The sequence below is a fragment of the Adiantum capillus-veneris genome, chromosome 25 (genome assembly GCF_014529385.1).
Source record: "Adiantum capillus-veneris isolate H3 chromosome 25, ASM1452938v2, whole genome shotgun sequence".
Taxonomy (NCBI): domain Eukaryota; kingdom Viridiplantae; phylum Streptophyta; class Polypodiopsida; order Polypodiales; family Pteridaceae; genus Adiantum; species Adiantum capillus-veneris.
This window is the reverse complement of record NC_140955.1, coordinates 30044140-30062344: the sequence shown is the minus strand read 5'-3', so window position 1 is coordinate 30062344 and position 18205 is coordinate 30044140. Positions and strand designations below refer to the sequence as shown.

The following is an 18205-nucleotide window of genomic DNA, read 5'->3' as shown; positions in this document are numbered from 1 at the left end:
AGAGAGAGAGAGAGAGAGAGAGGGGGGGGGGGGGGGGGGGGGGGGGGGGGGGGCAGACAAAAATTAAAGAATATCATAGGCATATGTATTTGGAAGCAGGATAGCCAACCTAGATGTTTATATAGCTTAGGATCAACGAGCTGTAAAACAAAACCCAGATTTGCCAGTTGCTTCTGCACTCCAACTGCTTGGTCTGTACACCTGAAATTTTCCCGCTTCAAAAAATGACAGAAAATTAACCAAGATCAGAGGTGTCCCATCAAAAGGCCATGAATTTCCTTCCTTTACCACCCATTCATGGGGGAAAAAAAGTTACACATGTTGATCCTCCTACTTAAATTGTACTCAACTTACTTTATCCCCCCCTCCCCCCCCTTCTTTTCCCCCTTAATTTATTATATATCACAAAAAGGACAGTAGTATGTGACATATGTGGCCTCAGTATCATCAATAACTTACACCATACATAAAATAATCTTCCAGCTATCATAGGACTAGATGAGATATAGCCTTTGTAAGGTTGCCTTGTGACTAGAAGCAAAAAGACTTGACTTGGGTTATCCTTAAACATACTTGCACTTGTAATGAAATCCCTTACAACTCATCTTCCTCAAGTGAAAGATACCTTGATATCAATTCACTTCTTCTGGCTCTACAATAGCACCAAGAGTTGCTCCAGATTTAAGATATGCCAGCTATCACAAAACTTCCATTGGAGGTAGATGTCCTGCTGTAGAAATCATAAATCTCTTTAATTTGAAGTGAAAAGGCCCTCCTTGCTCTGGCATTTCTATCCAAATTGCCGCAGCCTAAAATGTTCTGCTTTGTATCAAACCTTTGAGAGCTCTAGAAAAAGCATCGAGTCCTTTCCATACTACGTTGTTTAGCTGTCATTTCCCTATATGTTCAGTACAAGGACCTCTGAGTAATAGTTCCTGTTTCTTTTGAGTTTCTGGCATCCTTTCTAGCAGCATTGCTCTTTTTCACCAAAAAATATTGAAAGATTTGTGCCTGCTGTTTTAAGTTAACAAATGTTTTGCTTGCAAGGCAGAGTGGGGAGATGCTGAGTATTAGTCATGCTCAAGACATCAATGTGGTGGTAGACATGCAATTAGACCTACTACTAGGTATTTGGACCACAAAATATACAGATTATGAAAATCAGGTAACACACACTGCTCGTGTTTCACATTTGAGACTCGAAAATGTCTGAAAAAATAATATACCAAAATAAGCAAAACCTGGCACATACCAAACGATGCATCAATCGTTCGAAGCACCAAAAAGCATCTGCTTCGTTTTGAAACAAAACCACCATTGGAGAGCAGAGGTCACTCATGCCTGTTCATCCACCACAGTATTCTTTTACTATACGAGCACAATGCTAAGTAGAACAGAACACCAGACTTGTTACAAAAACTCAAAGAAAACCTCAATGCCACAACACAAAGCCAATAAAGGTCACCAATGAACCTTAGCAGTGAGCATGCCAATAGAGCACACTGCATGATAATTGTAACGAAAAACCCCAAAAGAAAACCTCAAGGTGTGCGGTATAAGAGCTCAACACATTGCTTGCTTTCTGCCAGTGAACTACAATCCTGTCAATAGTACAACTAGCAAGTAAACTTTGCCAACAAGCCTGACCCAAAAGGAGTCTTGTATGTCCATCATTGCTGATCCTGAAAACCCTTGATATACTCTTGCAAAAATGATCCATCTCAACCGTCAGCAAGCTCTTCATGCACCTACCCTTGGTTTACCCTTGTGATAAGCCCACATTGATGGATACAGAAGTCATCTGATCAAAACCTCTTGCGTGTGTCATGCAGTTTCTGCTTGATTTGGCTTCAGTTCTTCATGCACCTATCCTTGGTTTCCACCTTTGATGCACTCACATCAGTGGATGTACAACAGTCATCTGATCAAAACCTTAAATCATCAAGTTTCCTCTTGATTTGGCTTCTTGCATTCAAAACCGCATCAATCCTTCACATCATCTACTCTCACACAGCAAAGCCTTGTTTGTCCTCATCGTAAACTCACTCCAATAGACCCTAGGAGCCTATTGTTCTGTGGCATTACACATCTGGCTTGTAACCCTTCCGGTTTCTACTCCAAAGTCTTGAGACCCTATCCAAAATTTATTTTCTGGAACCTTTTAATATTCCTTTTCCTCATGCTGGTTCTAATTTTCCGCCATGACGCAAGTCTCAGACTATTTGGAATGCTTGGTAGAAAAGCAATCAGCTGAGCTCAGATTGGTATCACCAAAACCCGCCAGCAACTCATGGTGAAGTTTTGTACAGATTTCCAACCATAGAACTTGAAAGAATACAACTGCAAAAAGCAATCACCAACAGACAGAAGAGCGGAGTCTCCCTCCAGAAAAGCATAGCCCCCTAATGTAGGCGCCCATAGCAGTATTTCTAATCATCAAAAATTACAAGTATCTCCCTATTCAAGAGAGAGATTATACATATGACTTCAGCTATGTGTGTTACAACTACAACCAAAAAGCAGCACTCAAAAAAGCATCTGCGGCTTCAAAAATAACTGCTAGAAAGCAGTAATGTAGGGGAAAAGCAAGCATTAGCAGCCTAGCTGATTTTTGGGGCAGTGCTGACATGCACTGACACTGCGTGCACATCACCAGAGGATTTCCACATCAGCACCTTATCTGCCACATCATCCTTGCTGGCTGCATCATCATCTTTTTCCATTTTCTGCTGCCAATCACCTTCGAGCAACTATCAGTATAACCCCCCCGTTCTATTGAGTTCCTTTGTACCTCACATTGGGAACCTACAGCACTCTCAGCCATACTTTACTTCCTTTCACCTCTATTCCGACCCCCCTTTTCCTGTTCAGCAGTCTTTAAGAAGGCTTATTCCATTTTCAGTGTTTTCATGGATAGTTTTATTCCGTTACGACTGTATCACCAATCTGAAGGTTGTCATTTGTATGTCTCATAGGTCCCTTTGGCCTTTTGGAAATGTTAATAATAGATATAATTCTTCCAATTCTCTCTGCCTGCCCCCCTCCCCAAAATACCCTCTCACTCTTCACCCTTGTACTTAGAACTGTCACCTTCCACTACCCTTTTTGACTTCCTTGTGGGGCTTCGAGCCCTATTTCTTCTGTTGACCACCTATGGCTTGCCTTTAGCAAAGGATGGATCTAGCCCTTTTTTCCCTCAAACATGTATACGTTCATGTAAATGTATTTCACTATGTATCCTGCTATAGCAGCTAGCATGAGTGGATGAGCAGAGTAGCTTATAATTCTTGCGAGTTGTCAAAAAAGAGAGAAGTGCCAACTTCTGACTTCACATTGAAGATATTTATGAAATAAAAGGACCCATGTTCAAGTAGTTCAAGCAGTAACCTTGACAATAACCAATATCAGGATCTAGCCAAGAGTATACAGCCAAAATGTCCCAAAGCTTTGCAAGATTTGAAGGCTTTTCATAAAATTCAAGAGTTCGATCAGTGCGCACAACATCTAATCCTGCATAAAAACAAAGAGTCAAAATCTCTCAAATTTTATTTTCAGAAAATATTATCAACATTACGCTTATAATGACATAAAGAACATGCAGAAAATTGAAGTACTCATGTTTGTATACCTTGTTCTTTTGCATACCACTACAGCACTAACAGTACATGAAGCAAAAAACAATCAAAGAGTCGCAATGAGTAGAATAAGCATGTAACATATCTGGACAATTCCACAAATCACTAAGAATTCAAGGTTCAAATCAACTGCATTAGACATTTATTTATCAAATATGCTCAAAACTCAGAAGTATTTACAAAATAATATTAGTCCCATACGGTGGATACTTTGACAGCAACAATAGTCATCACACCACTCCCAAACAATTCTGAACTCAGTTCTTCCCCCTATAACCGGCTTGGACACCCAAGCCGGAACCTTCAATAACACATGAATAGAAACTGGAACAGATTAACACTTGAACTGAAAAGAGAGAGAGAGAGAGAGAGAGAGAGAGAGAGAGAGAGAGAGAGAGAGAGAGAGAGAAGAAGAGAGTTTTAACGTCATAGGAAACTATCCCAAGAGACCTTAAAGATCTAGCCGACCAGGAGTTGAACTCAAGACCTATTTTGAGAGAGAGAGAGAGAGAGAGAGAGAAATGAAATGAAATGAAATGTTATATTAACGTCTTCAAAAGGCCAAAATGACCTATGAGACCAATCAGTTACAAAATAGTGAATCTAATACCATGTCTGGGTACAAAAGAACTAGAAAAGAACTAGAAGTGGAACAAAATACTACTACTACTACTACAATCTAAAACTACGTGGGTGTAGCAGCTGATACAATAGGTACCCGGTAAACTGGATGTAACAGTGTGTGAAACAAAGATGGAAGAAATGGTGAGGATCCATCCTCATATGCACTCTGGATGTCGAGAGAGTATGGCTCGAATCTTCTGTTGTAGTCTCCGTCGATGCTGTGTAGCTCCTCTCCTCAGTCGCGGTCGTCTGTATCTCTGTAGCTCCAATGCTCGGTCGATGAGAGTGCCAGTAGTGGTCGAATGAGTGTGGGACGAGCTCTGCAGTGGTGGCTGCTCCTCTGGCTGTCCCATATCTAGTGAAAAGAAATCTGTAATGTGTCTCTGGGACTGCCTCTCTCTAGCTCTCCCCAGTAAAGTGTCTCTATACCTGTGTAACTCAAGTAGATATAGTCCAAGACATCTCTGATCCTCATAACTCATGACCCTAGATAGAGGACCAAAACCCTCTCTGAATAAGCAGTGGAAACGCCCCCGTATCTCATAGAACACTGTGCAATGACATATGTAGTGCAACTCTATCTTTGGCTCTCTCTGGCATAATCGGCATATCCTGCTGTCTGCTGGTATCCCTCTGAATCTACCGGTCTCAATCTCGAGAGAGAGAGAGAGAGAGAGAGAGAGAGAGAGAGAGAGAGAGAGAGAGAGAGAGAGAGAGAGAGAGAAGTCGACATGAAGCCCTGGAGTTCCGCTTCCAGATGCACTAGCCCCAAAGTCTAGTGCCCCTTTCATACTTCTTTTTTAAATGACAGTCACACAATACGACTGCCGAAGGGAGCTTCTCTGAATCTGCAACCATGCAATGATGTGCCCGAGAGTGTCACAAACGGGAGCGGACATGAATAATCAATAGGCTGAAAGTAAATAAAATATTGATCAAAAGAGCCAAGGGAAAGTCACTTGACAGGTGATGTGAATGTGATAGTGATGTGATTTAGCAAATCAAAACATCCATGAAAAGATCAGCGCGGTTTAGATGTGATTGCTAAATAAGTTACAATGATTATGATTCTCATCTTAGATCTCGACGGGGATAATGATGTAAATGTTCAGTGATTGTCGTCTTTGTGCAAGTGTTGGTGGATGAGTGCAATCTAGTCAGTACTTAAGAGTCATTGTCTATTGGGCGAGATTTTGTCCTTGATCTGTTTTGCAAGCGTAATCGGGGGCGATTACTATTCTTTCAAGAGAGGGGTAGGTCACAACTTTGTGACACGGCATACCCAACTTAGAGAGGATGGTTGAGAGGACCCCAACTTATAAGTTTTGCCGAGGGGACAACAAGGGGTGAGAGCTCAAAACCTAACCCTATCCAGCTTACATAGTACAGCTGAGGGGCCTAAAACCTCATAAATAGAAGCAAGACCCCAAAATTGCGTAAGGATGATGACGTGGCACAGTTGTACGGATGGCCCGCATTTTGCAAAACTATTGACGTGGCACTATACAGATGCCCGTGTTTTGCGCTGCAACCTTTAGGCGCTAGATTTTGGCTCTATTGCTTCTCAGAGCCACAGCTTTTCATGTGAGTTGCTTTTGGGCCTCTGTAAAACCTTTATAAGTGTGCTAACTTCCAAGGCCTCTCTGGTTGGCAAATTAGCTTGGGAGCACTGCAGAGAGAGAACCCTTGGAGTTTGGACATTTACCTTGTGAAGCATAATAATAAAGAAATATTGAAAAGAGGAGCCAATCTTTGGGGCCAATGCACCTAGAAGCGGCACTTTGCCACTTCGTGTCGACTCTCGTCCTCTCTCTCTCTCTCCTTGTTCAAGTTCAGTTCAGTTGCTTGCAGTTTTCTCACGTGTGTTGCTGTAGATCTTTGGCTTAGGATGTCCAAGTCTATTACAAAGTCCCTCAAGATACACTTATAAAGCATTGTTTACAAAAGCAAGGCCCCTACAAATAGAGCACCCCCAAAAGCAACTAGTACCAAAAGCAACTCTCAAAAATCTAGCCAATGATGATGTACCAGGCCACGTCACCAATGCAGTTCTCCCCGCAATTTGTGGAAGGGCTGCCATGTCATCAAAATTTTTGAATGCCATGTCAGCACTTATGTCCACATTAGTAAGCCACGTCATCAATTTTGTAACATAAACCCCCCCTTAAAATAAGAGTAATCGCCCTAAATTACGCTTGTAAAACAGTTGAAGAACAAAAAATAGCTCAGTAGACACTGACTTTATGTACACATGCACTAGACTATGCAAATCTTGCACTTGCACATAGACGCAAGTCACAAAACATTTAGAATCACATTCAACATCATTATCCCATCAAGACCATGCTAATGTTTTAACCAATGTCTTGATCTACTAAATCTCATTACTACCATATTCACATCACCTGTCGGGTGAACAGATAAAATGTTGCAGACATTTCATCCATCTTTCAGACACATACTCCAATACACACATGAGAGAGTACATGTAACAAGTGCTTTTTAGGAATTCTACATTTGTAATGTACATTTTTCATGAATTTGTCCTGCAAAGCACTAACAGCCTACGAACACCCCTAAAATCTCACAAAGAAATTAGTTGACTTCATTTCTTCTAGGCAATCTATGACAAAGGAGTGGAGTGGCTCTCCTCTTGTGAAGCACGCACTGCACCAGATTTAACACGTTGATTCAGCGTGCACTTCTGGAATAGCTGGAGCTAAACCAGCTACAACTCTGGTACCGAGGAGTATCTACTCGGTCCTCCCCTCCATCCACTTCGCATCCAGAGCCGAATAATTCCTGAACTACCAAATATTGGTAAACCAGCTTACCCTTCACTTCCTTTTCCTCGTGCGCTAGGACCTGGTGGGAACAAAAATCTCTTCCGCGTCTTCCACTTCTGGTTGCTGCTCTAGCTCCATGTCATCGGGTACCGCACCGTTGAAAGGTCTCAAGAGACTCGACTCACATAAAAGGAATTTTGAATCCTCCAAGTATCTTGCACCTTCAATCTAAAGGATACATCATTTATCTTTTCTTTAATCTAGAAGGGCCCATAGTATCACATGCTAATCTTTGGAAAAAGCCTCTCCTTACCCTTCCTCTCGTGCCTATATTCTCCCACACTACTCTCCAAAACAAGCTCGTGAATCTAGGGTCTCTATCTGACATTAAAGATTTACGCATGCCATGTGATTTTAAGATATGTGAGACAGACACTTTAGCCAAATGGTCTACCTTCACTGTCTTCTTTACTGATAAAAAAGCAAGGATGCTTGCTAAATCTATCAATGATGGTCCAAATACCATCATGCCCACTCTGAGTCCTCCAAAGATCAAAGATAAACTTATCTTTCCCAAGGTCGACCTGGAATAGCTAAAGGCTACACTGCGCTGCAGGAGTTCTCCCACTTTGTGCCTGTCGAATTTAACCTTCTGACACACTAAGCAAGCGCACAAACTCATACCCTTCTTGAGTTGAGGCCAGTAGAAATAATTTTCAACACCCTTCAAGGTCACCTGTATGTCCCGATTCCCTACAAAAGAAGGATTGTGTCACTCGGTCAATAACTTAAAATTACCCTTCAAGGTCACCTCTATGTCCCGATTCCCTACAAAAGAAGGATTGTGTCACTCCGTCAATAACTTCTGCTTCAACCCCCTGTCATATACAACAAGGTTTTTCACATCAAATAACCTTCCTCGAGTGAATATCTTGCAACCGTCTCCCCATTCTATACCGTGTATGATGTCAAAGATGTTTGCAAAATCTGTATCTGTAGCATATCGCTCGAGCATCTCATCAAAACTCTGATGAGCACTATAGTGATAGTGGATACCTCTGGCTTGCAAGACAAGGCCACTAAATTCTTCATTCCCGTGAGATAATGGAACTGCGACAATATATTCGCCTATCTCATCTACTTCTATGAAAAAAGCTCATGATACAAGAATTACTTCAAACTCTGATGGTCCCTAAACACTTAACAATCGGCTCCAAGAAAATAATACCTCTACTGAGTCAGAGCGTGAATAACAGCCAACAACTCTTTCTAAGAGATCTGTGCAACCCTCTCAAGTCTAGATAAATGCCACTCTCATAAGCTCTAACATGGCCCTCATCCATTAAGACCCCTCCCAAACTGCTACCACAAGCATCACAATAACCTCAAAAGGCTTCTACAAATCTCGCAAAATCAAAACAAGACCCGTCGTCAACTTTGCTTGAGTTTCTCAAACACTGCAATCTATGAAGGTCCCCAAGTGAATGGAATACCCTTCAGAGCCAAAGTATACAAAGGCAAAGCAATCTCCGCAAAATTATCGAATGAAATACCGGTAATACGAGCACAAACCCAAAAAGCTTCGCACATCATGAACATTCTTTAAATCTGGCCAATCCCAAATAGTAGCTACTTTCGCCAAGTCCATCTTCACACATTTTGCTGAGACGATGTGCCCCAGAAACAACTCTGGTAGGACGAACTCACTCTTCTTTCTATTGATGACCAACCTCTGTTTCCACAGTGCCTAAAAAAAACTATAAGAGATAATTTCGGTGTTCTTCATTCTTGGAGAAAAGGATAATTTCGTCAAAGGTGTCCACAAACTCTCTATTGAACGTTGCAAGAGCATTTTGTGAGACCGAAAGACATCACCAAATACTCCTACAATCCAAAGGATGTCGTGAACGTGGTATACATCTCTAGGAGCAATCTAGATCTGATGATATCCGCTTTTCAGATCAATTATGTTAAAATATAATATGTCGAGTAACTATATCATCGATCTTGAGTATTGGAAACCTAATCTTGATGGACCTGATCTTGATGGTGACTTTGTTAAGAGCCCTGTAATCAATGCACAATCTCCAAAATCCATCTTTCTTTAAAAATGAAACATTGATGAACAAAAAGGTGAAGTACTCGGTTGAATTAGACCCTTCTCCAGACATTCTTTTACTTGATTCATTATTTCTTCAGCCCTTTGTTCACTCTATCTGGTGCCTAGTTCGATGGTGTACTGCAAGGAATCAAATCAATCATGCGATCCTCACGTCTCAAGTAGCTTTCTAGCCAAACCCTCAAAGAAACAACCAGCTTAAGCTTGCAAGAAATCTTAGCATTTTAATTCTAAATCTAAACAAATTCGACCTTTTAAGTTTTATGTTCTTCCAAATCTCTCAGAAAATCGAGTAACCAAACAGATTGGATTTCATTAATTTTGGAATGGTTGAAGTGGATACGAGTGAGAGACTCGCCCTTTAACTTTACATCAAGGATGATCTCTCTGCCCTTATCATTTTTCAATACATATTTTCTTGCCCAATAATCAACCACGGCACTGTTTGTGTGTACCAAGGCATCGCCAAGTGTACATCGCATCCCTCAAGAGGTATGATATGGAAGTCCTCATGGCCCAAATACCCCTAACAATGCAACCGAAGTTTACCAATGACAAATGTAATGGCAACGTCCTACCTTGGTGCTACTAAAACTACATCCAACTGTGGTCCCATTTCTTCGGGCATAATTCCAAGTCAAGCCGCCAATTCTGGTGAAATGAAGTTGGCTCTAGCTCATCCATCAAAAAATATCAAGGGCCTCCTGATCTCATACTTTGCTCCACGCTCTAAAGCGCTCAATACTCCCATCCCGTTGATCTAAGGTTGCCCCCCATGAAATCCAAAACAAGTCCTGTCTTTGTCTTTTCTTTCCTCACTCGTTCTTCTTGTTTATCCTCTGGCTTTCCCTGCATTTCTTTCTTTGGACACTTAGCTAAAATATGCCCAACTTCTTCACAACCATAGCTCCTTGTAGGATTCTGCACGCTGCTCTCTCTATTATCAATTTAGGCCCTGTGAATTTCTTCTTTTGTTTCTGGCATTTCTTCTTCTCCTTAGAAGAATGCCTTGGACACTAGCTCATCTGTAGCATGAGTCACAGAGCTTGAATGCATGAAAAAGCTTTCCATCGCATGCTCCATTGACTACTTAATGCTCTTAGATTTCTATTTGAAGTAGAATCGTCGGATTTCTTTGGGTAATCCACAACAATACGGCTCTATCTACTCCATAAAAGACGCTTGGCGAAAGAAGCAGCTAGAAAAGGTATCCAAAGAACATTTACTAAAGGTGGCCAAAGTACCATCTTCTCGCAATCCTCCGATGGCTCCAAGCTGTAATCACATCGGCCTTACACAGTTGTATCAACCACAATGAAGAAAACAAGAAATTAAATTCAACCCACTTGATTGGTACTTCGCTGTAAAGCAAAAGAGTAGACCACCTGTGAGACCATTCCCCTTCAGAAAAGATGCTACCTCTCATACTTTAGAGCCTTCCAAGAAGTTGCCTCCAAAAAAAGTGGTGTCAAAATACTTTATGAAGGAAAGAGCTTGAGAATCATCATTGTAATCCAAAAAAGTATCGAACTTCACCACTTGGCCACCATCCTTGAACTCCTTTCTCCCCTTCTTTTCTACGTTGTCGTACTAGGTAGCTCGTAGCAGGTGAATCTTCTTCTTGCCAAAAGTTGTACCAAAAGCATGGGTATCACTTTCTAAATTGTCAAAGGTGGAAGAGGTTTCCTCCTCCAAACTACTAGAACGCTTTTGTGCTTTCTAGACCTACTTATCTTAGATTTTCTTTTCTTATGCTTTCTTCCCTTCCGCTGTCTTTTCTCATCCTCGCTCAAATTGGAATAAGACAAAGGAGACCCAAATCGTCCTCAAAGTGAACACGTTTCCTGCGTTTTCTTTGATCCCTGGCATAATCCTTTGACTTGAGACTCTTCCGAGAATATTTCCGAGACTTCACCAACTCATTGACTTTAATCTCGAGTTTCATCCAACGCTTCCTTGGAATAAAGCTTCTGCTTTTTTGCACTTGGCTTGGCCTTGGTCCTCAAGGCTGACTTGATTGATGTTTTGACAACCTTCTACAATCTTTCATAAACCTTTGGAATCAGAAGGTTCTACAAATACTTTAAATATCTCAGATCCTTGAAAGTATCTAACAAGTCGAGCACAATTGTCTATTTGAAGTTGTTGTATGTATTCCAATCTGTCGAGAGCTTCTACTTTAGGCTTGTCTTGGCCTTCTCCCGATCATCGGAAGAAAGCTTGCCCTCGTTAGAATCTTCGTTGGTTCTCTCTGTATCCCTACCAGGAGTGGAAGGCTCTTCTTCCTCTCGTAAAATAGTAGGAGGACGTATGTGTTCCTCTCTGTCGGATTCACTACTAGAACCCATGTGTGCTACAAAAACTTGGATCGAATCCTCCATAGGAGAAGAATCGTATGAGCTCTGATACCACTAGAACCGGCTTGGATACCCAAGCGAGAATCTTCAACAACACACAAACAAAAACTGGAATAGACTGACACTTGAGCTGAAAAGAGAGAGAGAGAGAGAGGTCGAACACAAGGTGGCCGAGTTCCGCTTCCAAATACACTGTCCCCAAAGGTTGGCACCCTTTCGGTATTGCTGCTTGTATTGTTGATCAGAAAATACAACCGCCAGAGGACCTTCTCTGCAATCTACCAACCTGCCATGTCACTAGCGCGATTTGCGGAAGGGCTGCCACATCATTGTAATGCCACGTCAGCAATTAGATCCAAATTAGTAAGCCACGTCATCAATTTTGTGACATCCTCCTCCCCTAGACTCCTGCGCATCATGCACGCTTCCCATGCCCCGGGGGTCCACAACCTCACACACAAGGACCCTGTAATATGGTTTTGACTCATAGAACATCTTCTTTGTATTCCTTCCGTCCCTACATTGGAGACATCTTATCATAAGCATTAGGTTGTAGAAGTGTGTTGCCATCGGTGGCGGAAGCCATGCCAGATGCTGGAGGCATTTTGTAACAGGCTTGGACACCCAATGCGAGAAATCAATAACGACACATGAACATAAATTGCAACAATTGGACTAAACAGATAAAGAGAGAGAGAGAGAGAGAGAGAGAGAGAGAGAGAGAGAGAGAGAGTTGACACGAAGCCGCGGAGTTCTTCCATATGCACTGGCCCAAGGACTCGCGCCTCTTTCGGTATTTCTTTCTTTTTTGATCATTCACAAAATACAATTGCCATGGTCTCTCCTCTTTGCAGAGCTCCCAAGCTCATCAGCCAAGGCACGAGACCCCCGTCTCCTTCTAAAGGTTACATAGGGCCCCAAAAATAGAGCCCCCCCAAAAGCTACAAGTTCTAAAAAGCTCTCCATTTTCAATTTGCGTAACCAAAATCTGGCGCTTGCTCTTCCTGTGAATGCCCGTACCACCTGCCACGAGCCTGACCATTTTAACGAAGCGGAAATTCTGCTAGCAGGCTACCACATCATCATTGTACAAGGGTTTCTTTTTTATGCCTTGCCAGTTGTGTCCACTTATAGGGGCCCACCTAAGACTCTAGACATGCCACGCCATCAGTTACAAGCTTGGACACACCAAGCGAGAAATCAATAGCAACACACAAACAAAAACTGCAACATCACTAAAATTAAGTAGGGAGAGAGGGGAGGAGAGTCGACACAGCGCGGCGGAGTTCCAAGCAAAGACACACTGGCCCCAAAGACTGGTGCCCCTTTCAATATTTCTTTATTATTTCACTTTGCAAAGTACAACTCCCGAGGGTCCAACTCTCTTCAAGACTCTGCGTCCAGATGCTCTACGGAAGAGTGGTCCTCTCGGCAAAGCCCCAAAAGCATCAGATTCAAAAGCATCTTTCCTCAAAAGCTCGCGCAGAAAGCTCCCCAAAACAGCCAGCGCAAATCGCAGAAATCCATAAGATCTGCCACGTCATCAATCAGTGCAATTTATGAAAATCTAGCCAAGGTGCAAGATTTTATATTTTTAGGGTTTTAGGCCCCTCAGCCAATGCTCCATAAGTTCTTTAAGTTGGTGGGTTAGGTTTTTAAAATCCTAACCCCCATTTTAGGCCCATCGACCCCAACTTCTTCAGTTCTTTTGAGTTTCAGTTCCTCGTCCACTCAGCCGTTTCTCTTCTAGTTAGGCACGCCATGTCATCACTTTGTGACATTCCCCCCTCTTAAAAGAATTGTAATCGACCTCGATTATGCCTGCAAAGCAGCGAAAGGAAAGAAACTTTCCTGAGTAGACACTCACTCTTTATACCCATGCACCAAACTCCAATCCAACACTTTTACAAGGACATCACCCACTAATCAGTCACATTTCTATCAAGGGTCTCAGATACAAATCATGATCATTGTAACCTATTTAGTCATCACATCCAAACCGTGCTGATCTTTTCATGGATATCTTAATCTACTAGATCTTGTTACTATCAAATTCATATCAATTCTTGTCACATTCCAATCAAGCAAACCATGCCCATGACCATCTCCACAAGACAGTACATCCACATAGCATGCAATCCACAAAATCACACAATTAGTTCACACTGAATACTTGTGTTTCAATTATTTAATCTAGCCATCTCATTCTGTCCAGAACTCTTGATGCACCTAGATTGTTGTGTAGCCATCTCATCCTTCTGGAACTCTTGATGCACTAGAATCACGTTCAGTCACATTCACTTAGCCATCACATCCCTAATAGATGTCTAGATGTACTAAATTCAAATCATTCATCAAACAAAATGCTGCAGACATTTCATCTTTCTCTACATGTATCGAACAATACACACATGAAAGAGCACATGTCTTCAGTTCAATCAAGAAAATATCCAATTCAGTGCACATATTTTCACAAAGTCATTCCGCAAAATACTGTCAACCTGTCAATATTACTAAAATCTCATAGAGAAATTAGTGACTTTATTCAATTTGTGACAAAGGAGTGGAGTGGCTCCCCTCTTGTGCAGTCCGCACCGCATCAGATTCAACATGCCTCGGTATAGACACAGCTAATAATCCAAAAGCTTCAAGGTACAGCTCTCTCTAAAGAGAATTTGCGATGTTCTCCTTCTCCATCCACTTTGCATCGAGGGCCAAAAAGTACCCTTGATCAAATTATCTTGTGGACCTAGCTTACCTTTCTGTCCTTTTCTTGTGCCCTGTGATCTATTCATAGCCTGTTGGCCTCCCTTGTCCATTGGCACCTCAATCTGAATCGTCGAAATTCTCTAATGAACCATCAGCTGATTCCCCCTCCTTCGTCGGAACCCTCATCATTTGATTCCCTTTCTTCTCTAGAGTCCTCTGAAGAACTTGCATTTGGTTCCCTTGGTTCGTCAAAACCCTCAAATGCACTATCATCTGCTTCCCTTACTTCTTCGAAATCCTCTGATGAACATTCATCAGATTCCCTTGGTTCTTTCTCTTCGTTAGAAGACTCTTGCCCTATTGAGGTGGACATTGGCTTGTCCGTAGGTTAAGTCCATGAGCCGGCATGCATTCGAAAACCTTGCTTGGCATGTCCCATAAGTCTTTGAATAGAGTCAAACTTTTGTTGCAGACAATACTCTTGAATCTCTTTTGGCAAACCACAACAAAACTGCTCAATCTAGTCCCTCAAAGTGACCCTCCGAAACGTGAACATTGGCAAATAGGTATCCCAAAACCTCAAGCAGTAGTCATCCAACGTGACTTTCTTAGTCGTTCTCAAATGATGGCAAGTCGAGAGAAGTGAGAATTCTCTTGAATTTTACCCACTTCTTAGGTGCTTCTCTACGTGACAACACAGTAGACCACCATGTCTATGCATGTCCCATCCTTGAACTCCTTAATCTTCGTATTCTTTTCCTCATTGTCAGAAGAGGACGAGCTCCTCCTCCTCTGAACAGCTAGATGGCTCTCATGCCTTCTGGACTTTTGCAAAAAAATCTCTTTTTTTTTTGCTTTTCTTGTTTTTTCTCCGCTTCTTCCACCTTTTCTCATCATCTCTGGAACTAGAGGACAACGAACTGTCGAAACTCTCTGAAGACTGGAAAAAAAATCGGCCAACCTCGAAATGAACACGCTTCTTGGATTTGCTCACCACCTCGAAAGTCAACTTCCGGCCCAAATAATTGAAGAAATCCACCGATTTCCTCTTCTTCCGAGAGTGCTTTAAGCCTTTTCTTAAGATCCCCAAATAACCAGGGAAGAAGAGGAAATCCACCAATTTCTTCTTCTTCCGAGAATGCTTGAAGCCTTTTCTTAGTTGGTTGATCTTCTTTCTAGTTCATCTTCTTTTCAAGAGCTCTATCCAACTCTTCCTGTGAGAATAGTTTCCTCTTTCTTGCACTCAGCTTTTCTTTCAACTTCCTTACCGTCTAGAGAGGAGAATCGACGGCTCTCGCCATCTCAAGTGAATCTCATCAATCGAGTATTTCTTCAGATGATTCACATATTTCGTGTCTCTAGAGTACTTGATCCATTTTCTCACACGTGTGTCAACCTGCAATTGATGCTTGTACTCATCTCTATCGAGATGTCCCACCGGAAAGTTGCCAAAATGTCCGTTGGTTTCTTCAGTTACTTGATTGGGTTTCGTCTTTTCTTCATCTTCCTGCAACCTAAAGGTCAAAGGGGTGCCGTCTCTATTAAATTCTTTGACAGAACCCACGTGCGTTGTAGATAGGACCGAATCCTTCGTAGAAGAAGAATCGTTTTGAGCTTTGATACCACTCTTACAGGCTTGGACAGTCCAAGCGAGAAATCAATAGCAACACAAGAATAGAAACTGCAAGATCACTGATCTTAAATGGGGAGAGAGGAGAGTCGACACGACACGGAGGAGGAGAGTCAACAGCCAAGACACACTGGCATCAAAGACTGGCATCCCTTTCAGTATTTCTTTATTATTTCACTTCGCAAGAACAACTTGTAACAAACTTGGACACTCCAAGTCAAGATTCTACCATGGAACAGCAGAGACTGCGAACAATACACTTGAAGAGCTTCTGCACCATTGACAAAACTTCAAATGCTGGCCTACAACATGCTAAGGATGATTTTTGATAACTAGAAAATAGAGACCAGCAATATCAATCCTGCGAGCTCATACAATATTTTTCCTAGATATTCGTTGCTCCTGTACAGGAAAAAGCTTACATCAGCACAGGACATACAGTAAACCATCAGAAATATCTTCTTTCAAAAAGTAGTCCTTTCATTACGTTTCAAGTTTGAGTAAAGAAATAGACAATAAACAATGGCAACAAAGCAAAAAGTCAGCTATCACAAACTTTCATGCGCCCAAGCTTGTATCAAAATTGCTGGAAAAAGTCTCACCAATCTGGTGTAACGTCAGACGCCACTGAACTACTTTATTTTCTGGCGCAGAATTTCCTATCGCAACTTTGTCAATGTCTTGACGGGCAAGAATTCTTCCCACTTGAACAGCAGTGTTACTATTCACTTGTGCTAAATGGGCTGGACCTGTCGTCTGCTTCTCGTCAATGTCCCTGCACACTTGAATTGCATTGCTCTCCTTCCGTATCTCATCTTGCTGTAATAGAGATAAAAGTGATCTTGGCAGCATCTCCCCGGTCTCAAAACTGTTGCTGTTGGAAGGTGGACTTTTGCCTTCTATCTCTGGATGTTTCCGGCAGCCATCAGTAACTGTTCCGTTTTCACTGATCCGTGGTAATGTTACAACAGTTCCACTGCCAACTGCTGAATCCATAGCCTGGCAGCCAGCTTTGATTTGAAGATATTTGTCTCTACAGGATTTTCAAGTATGATTAAAGAGGTATCAGAAGGTTGATCAATAAATGTCTACTTCTAGTTGAAATGATAAAGGTTTGTTGATGACAAAGAAATATACTAATAAACAGAGCTAGCATGATGTATGAAGAGAAACATTTCACCTGCGAGACTTTCGAAGGGCTGCACGTTCCACATAAGTACTGTCAACTGCAAAGCAGCCAAGAAGAAACTCCCATACTTCCTCCCTTATGGATGGATGCACCCCCTGACAGTGGACATTTTATACAAGAGGGCGTTAATTCCTGCATGGATACAGGACTTCATGAGGACAGAAAAATCTAGAATCAAACCTTCAATATTTTGTGTCATTAAAATTGCAAGCTCAGAAGTCAAGTTATACGAGTGGACCTTAGCCTATGAAAATATCAATCTCTAGTTGACTACACCAAGACTGGCTCTGGCCATAAAGTCTTGTAGATCTGGGTGGGCCTTCAAGTATTTAATTTCCATGTTTTGTGGGCCTATCCATACAGGTGTCCATGTCCAGCAGTTTTCAGGTTTAGCACGTTCAGCTGGTTGTCCTCAATTGGGTTCTTTTAATGACCCTAACCCCCTGGGGTTGCCACATCACCAACTTATAACATACCCCCCTCTTGAGGGGGGCGGTGGAGGTCGTGCAGGCGGCGGAGCCGAGGTGGAGGGAGCCTCCTCAGGTGAGTATCCGAAACAAGGAATGGCATTTTATGCATGTTGCGTTCCTCGTTCCCCGTTCTGGGTAACTATGGGTTCTTTGGTTCTTGTGCTTCTATAAAGACTCCCTAATAAAGATTCTCTCTAAGGGGGGGAGGGGGGACCAACCATCTTCTGGTCCCCAAAACTGCGTCGATCTACTCCCTTTCCCGTTTGTGACAAAGTCTGGGTAGGGCAATTTGCTAAGCTGAGTATATAAGCACCACCTTGCCGCCATTGTAAATCACTAATCATTGCCCAAGTTAGTTGGTTCAACAGTAGATCTCTCTCTCTCTCTCTCTCTCTCTCTCTCTCTCTCTCTCTCTAGCAGGGACATGGATCCCTTTATTATTATATGCTGATGATATTGTGTTGATATCAGAGTCGCCAGAGGGCATGCAGAGACAGTTAGATGCATTGCACAACTTTGCAGAGGATAGTGGACTGTCTGTGAACCTTGGTAAAACCAAGGTTATGGTGTTTAACACCACACCACAGTGGGTCAAGAGATCGGCACCTACACTCCTATATGGTCAGGACACTGTGGAGTACACAAATGAATATACATATCTGGGGGTGGTATTCACGGGACCGAGG

General features: G+C 42.2%; 1 protein-coding gene across 1 annotated transcript in view; it reads right to left on the bottom strand.

Annotated features, from left to right (window-relative positions):
* The window catches only part of LOC147424647 (rab GTPase-activating protein 22-like), a 91586-nt gene that overhangs the window by 25154 nt on the left and 48227 nt on the right, over positions 1–18205 (bottom strand). Inside the window, exons 3-7 of the mRNA XM_086500796.1 lie at positions 17041–17144; positions 16463–16893; positions 3388–3510; positions 1253–1341; positions 110–215 (exon numbers count right to left, since the gene is read on the bottom strand). Of these exons, the coding sequence (XP_086356922.1) occupies positions 110–215; positions 1253–1341; positions 3388–3510; positions 16463–16893; positions 17041–17144 (853 nt within the window). The remainder of the gene's footprint in view (positions 1–109; positions 216–1252; positions 1342–3387; positions 3511–16462; positions 16894–17040; positions 17145–18205) is intronic.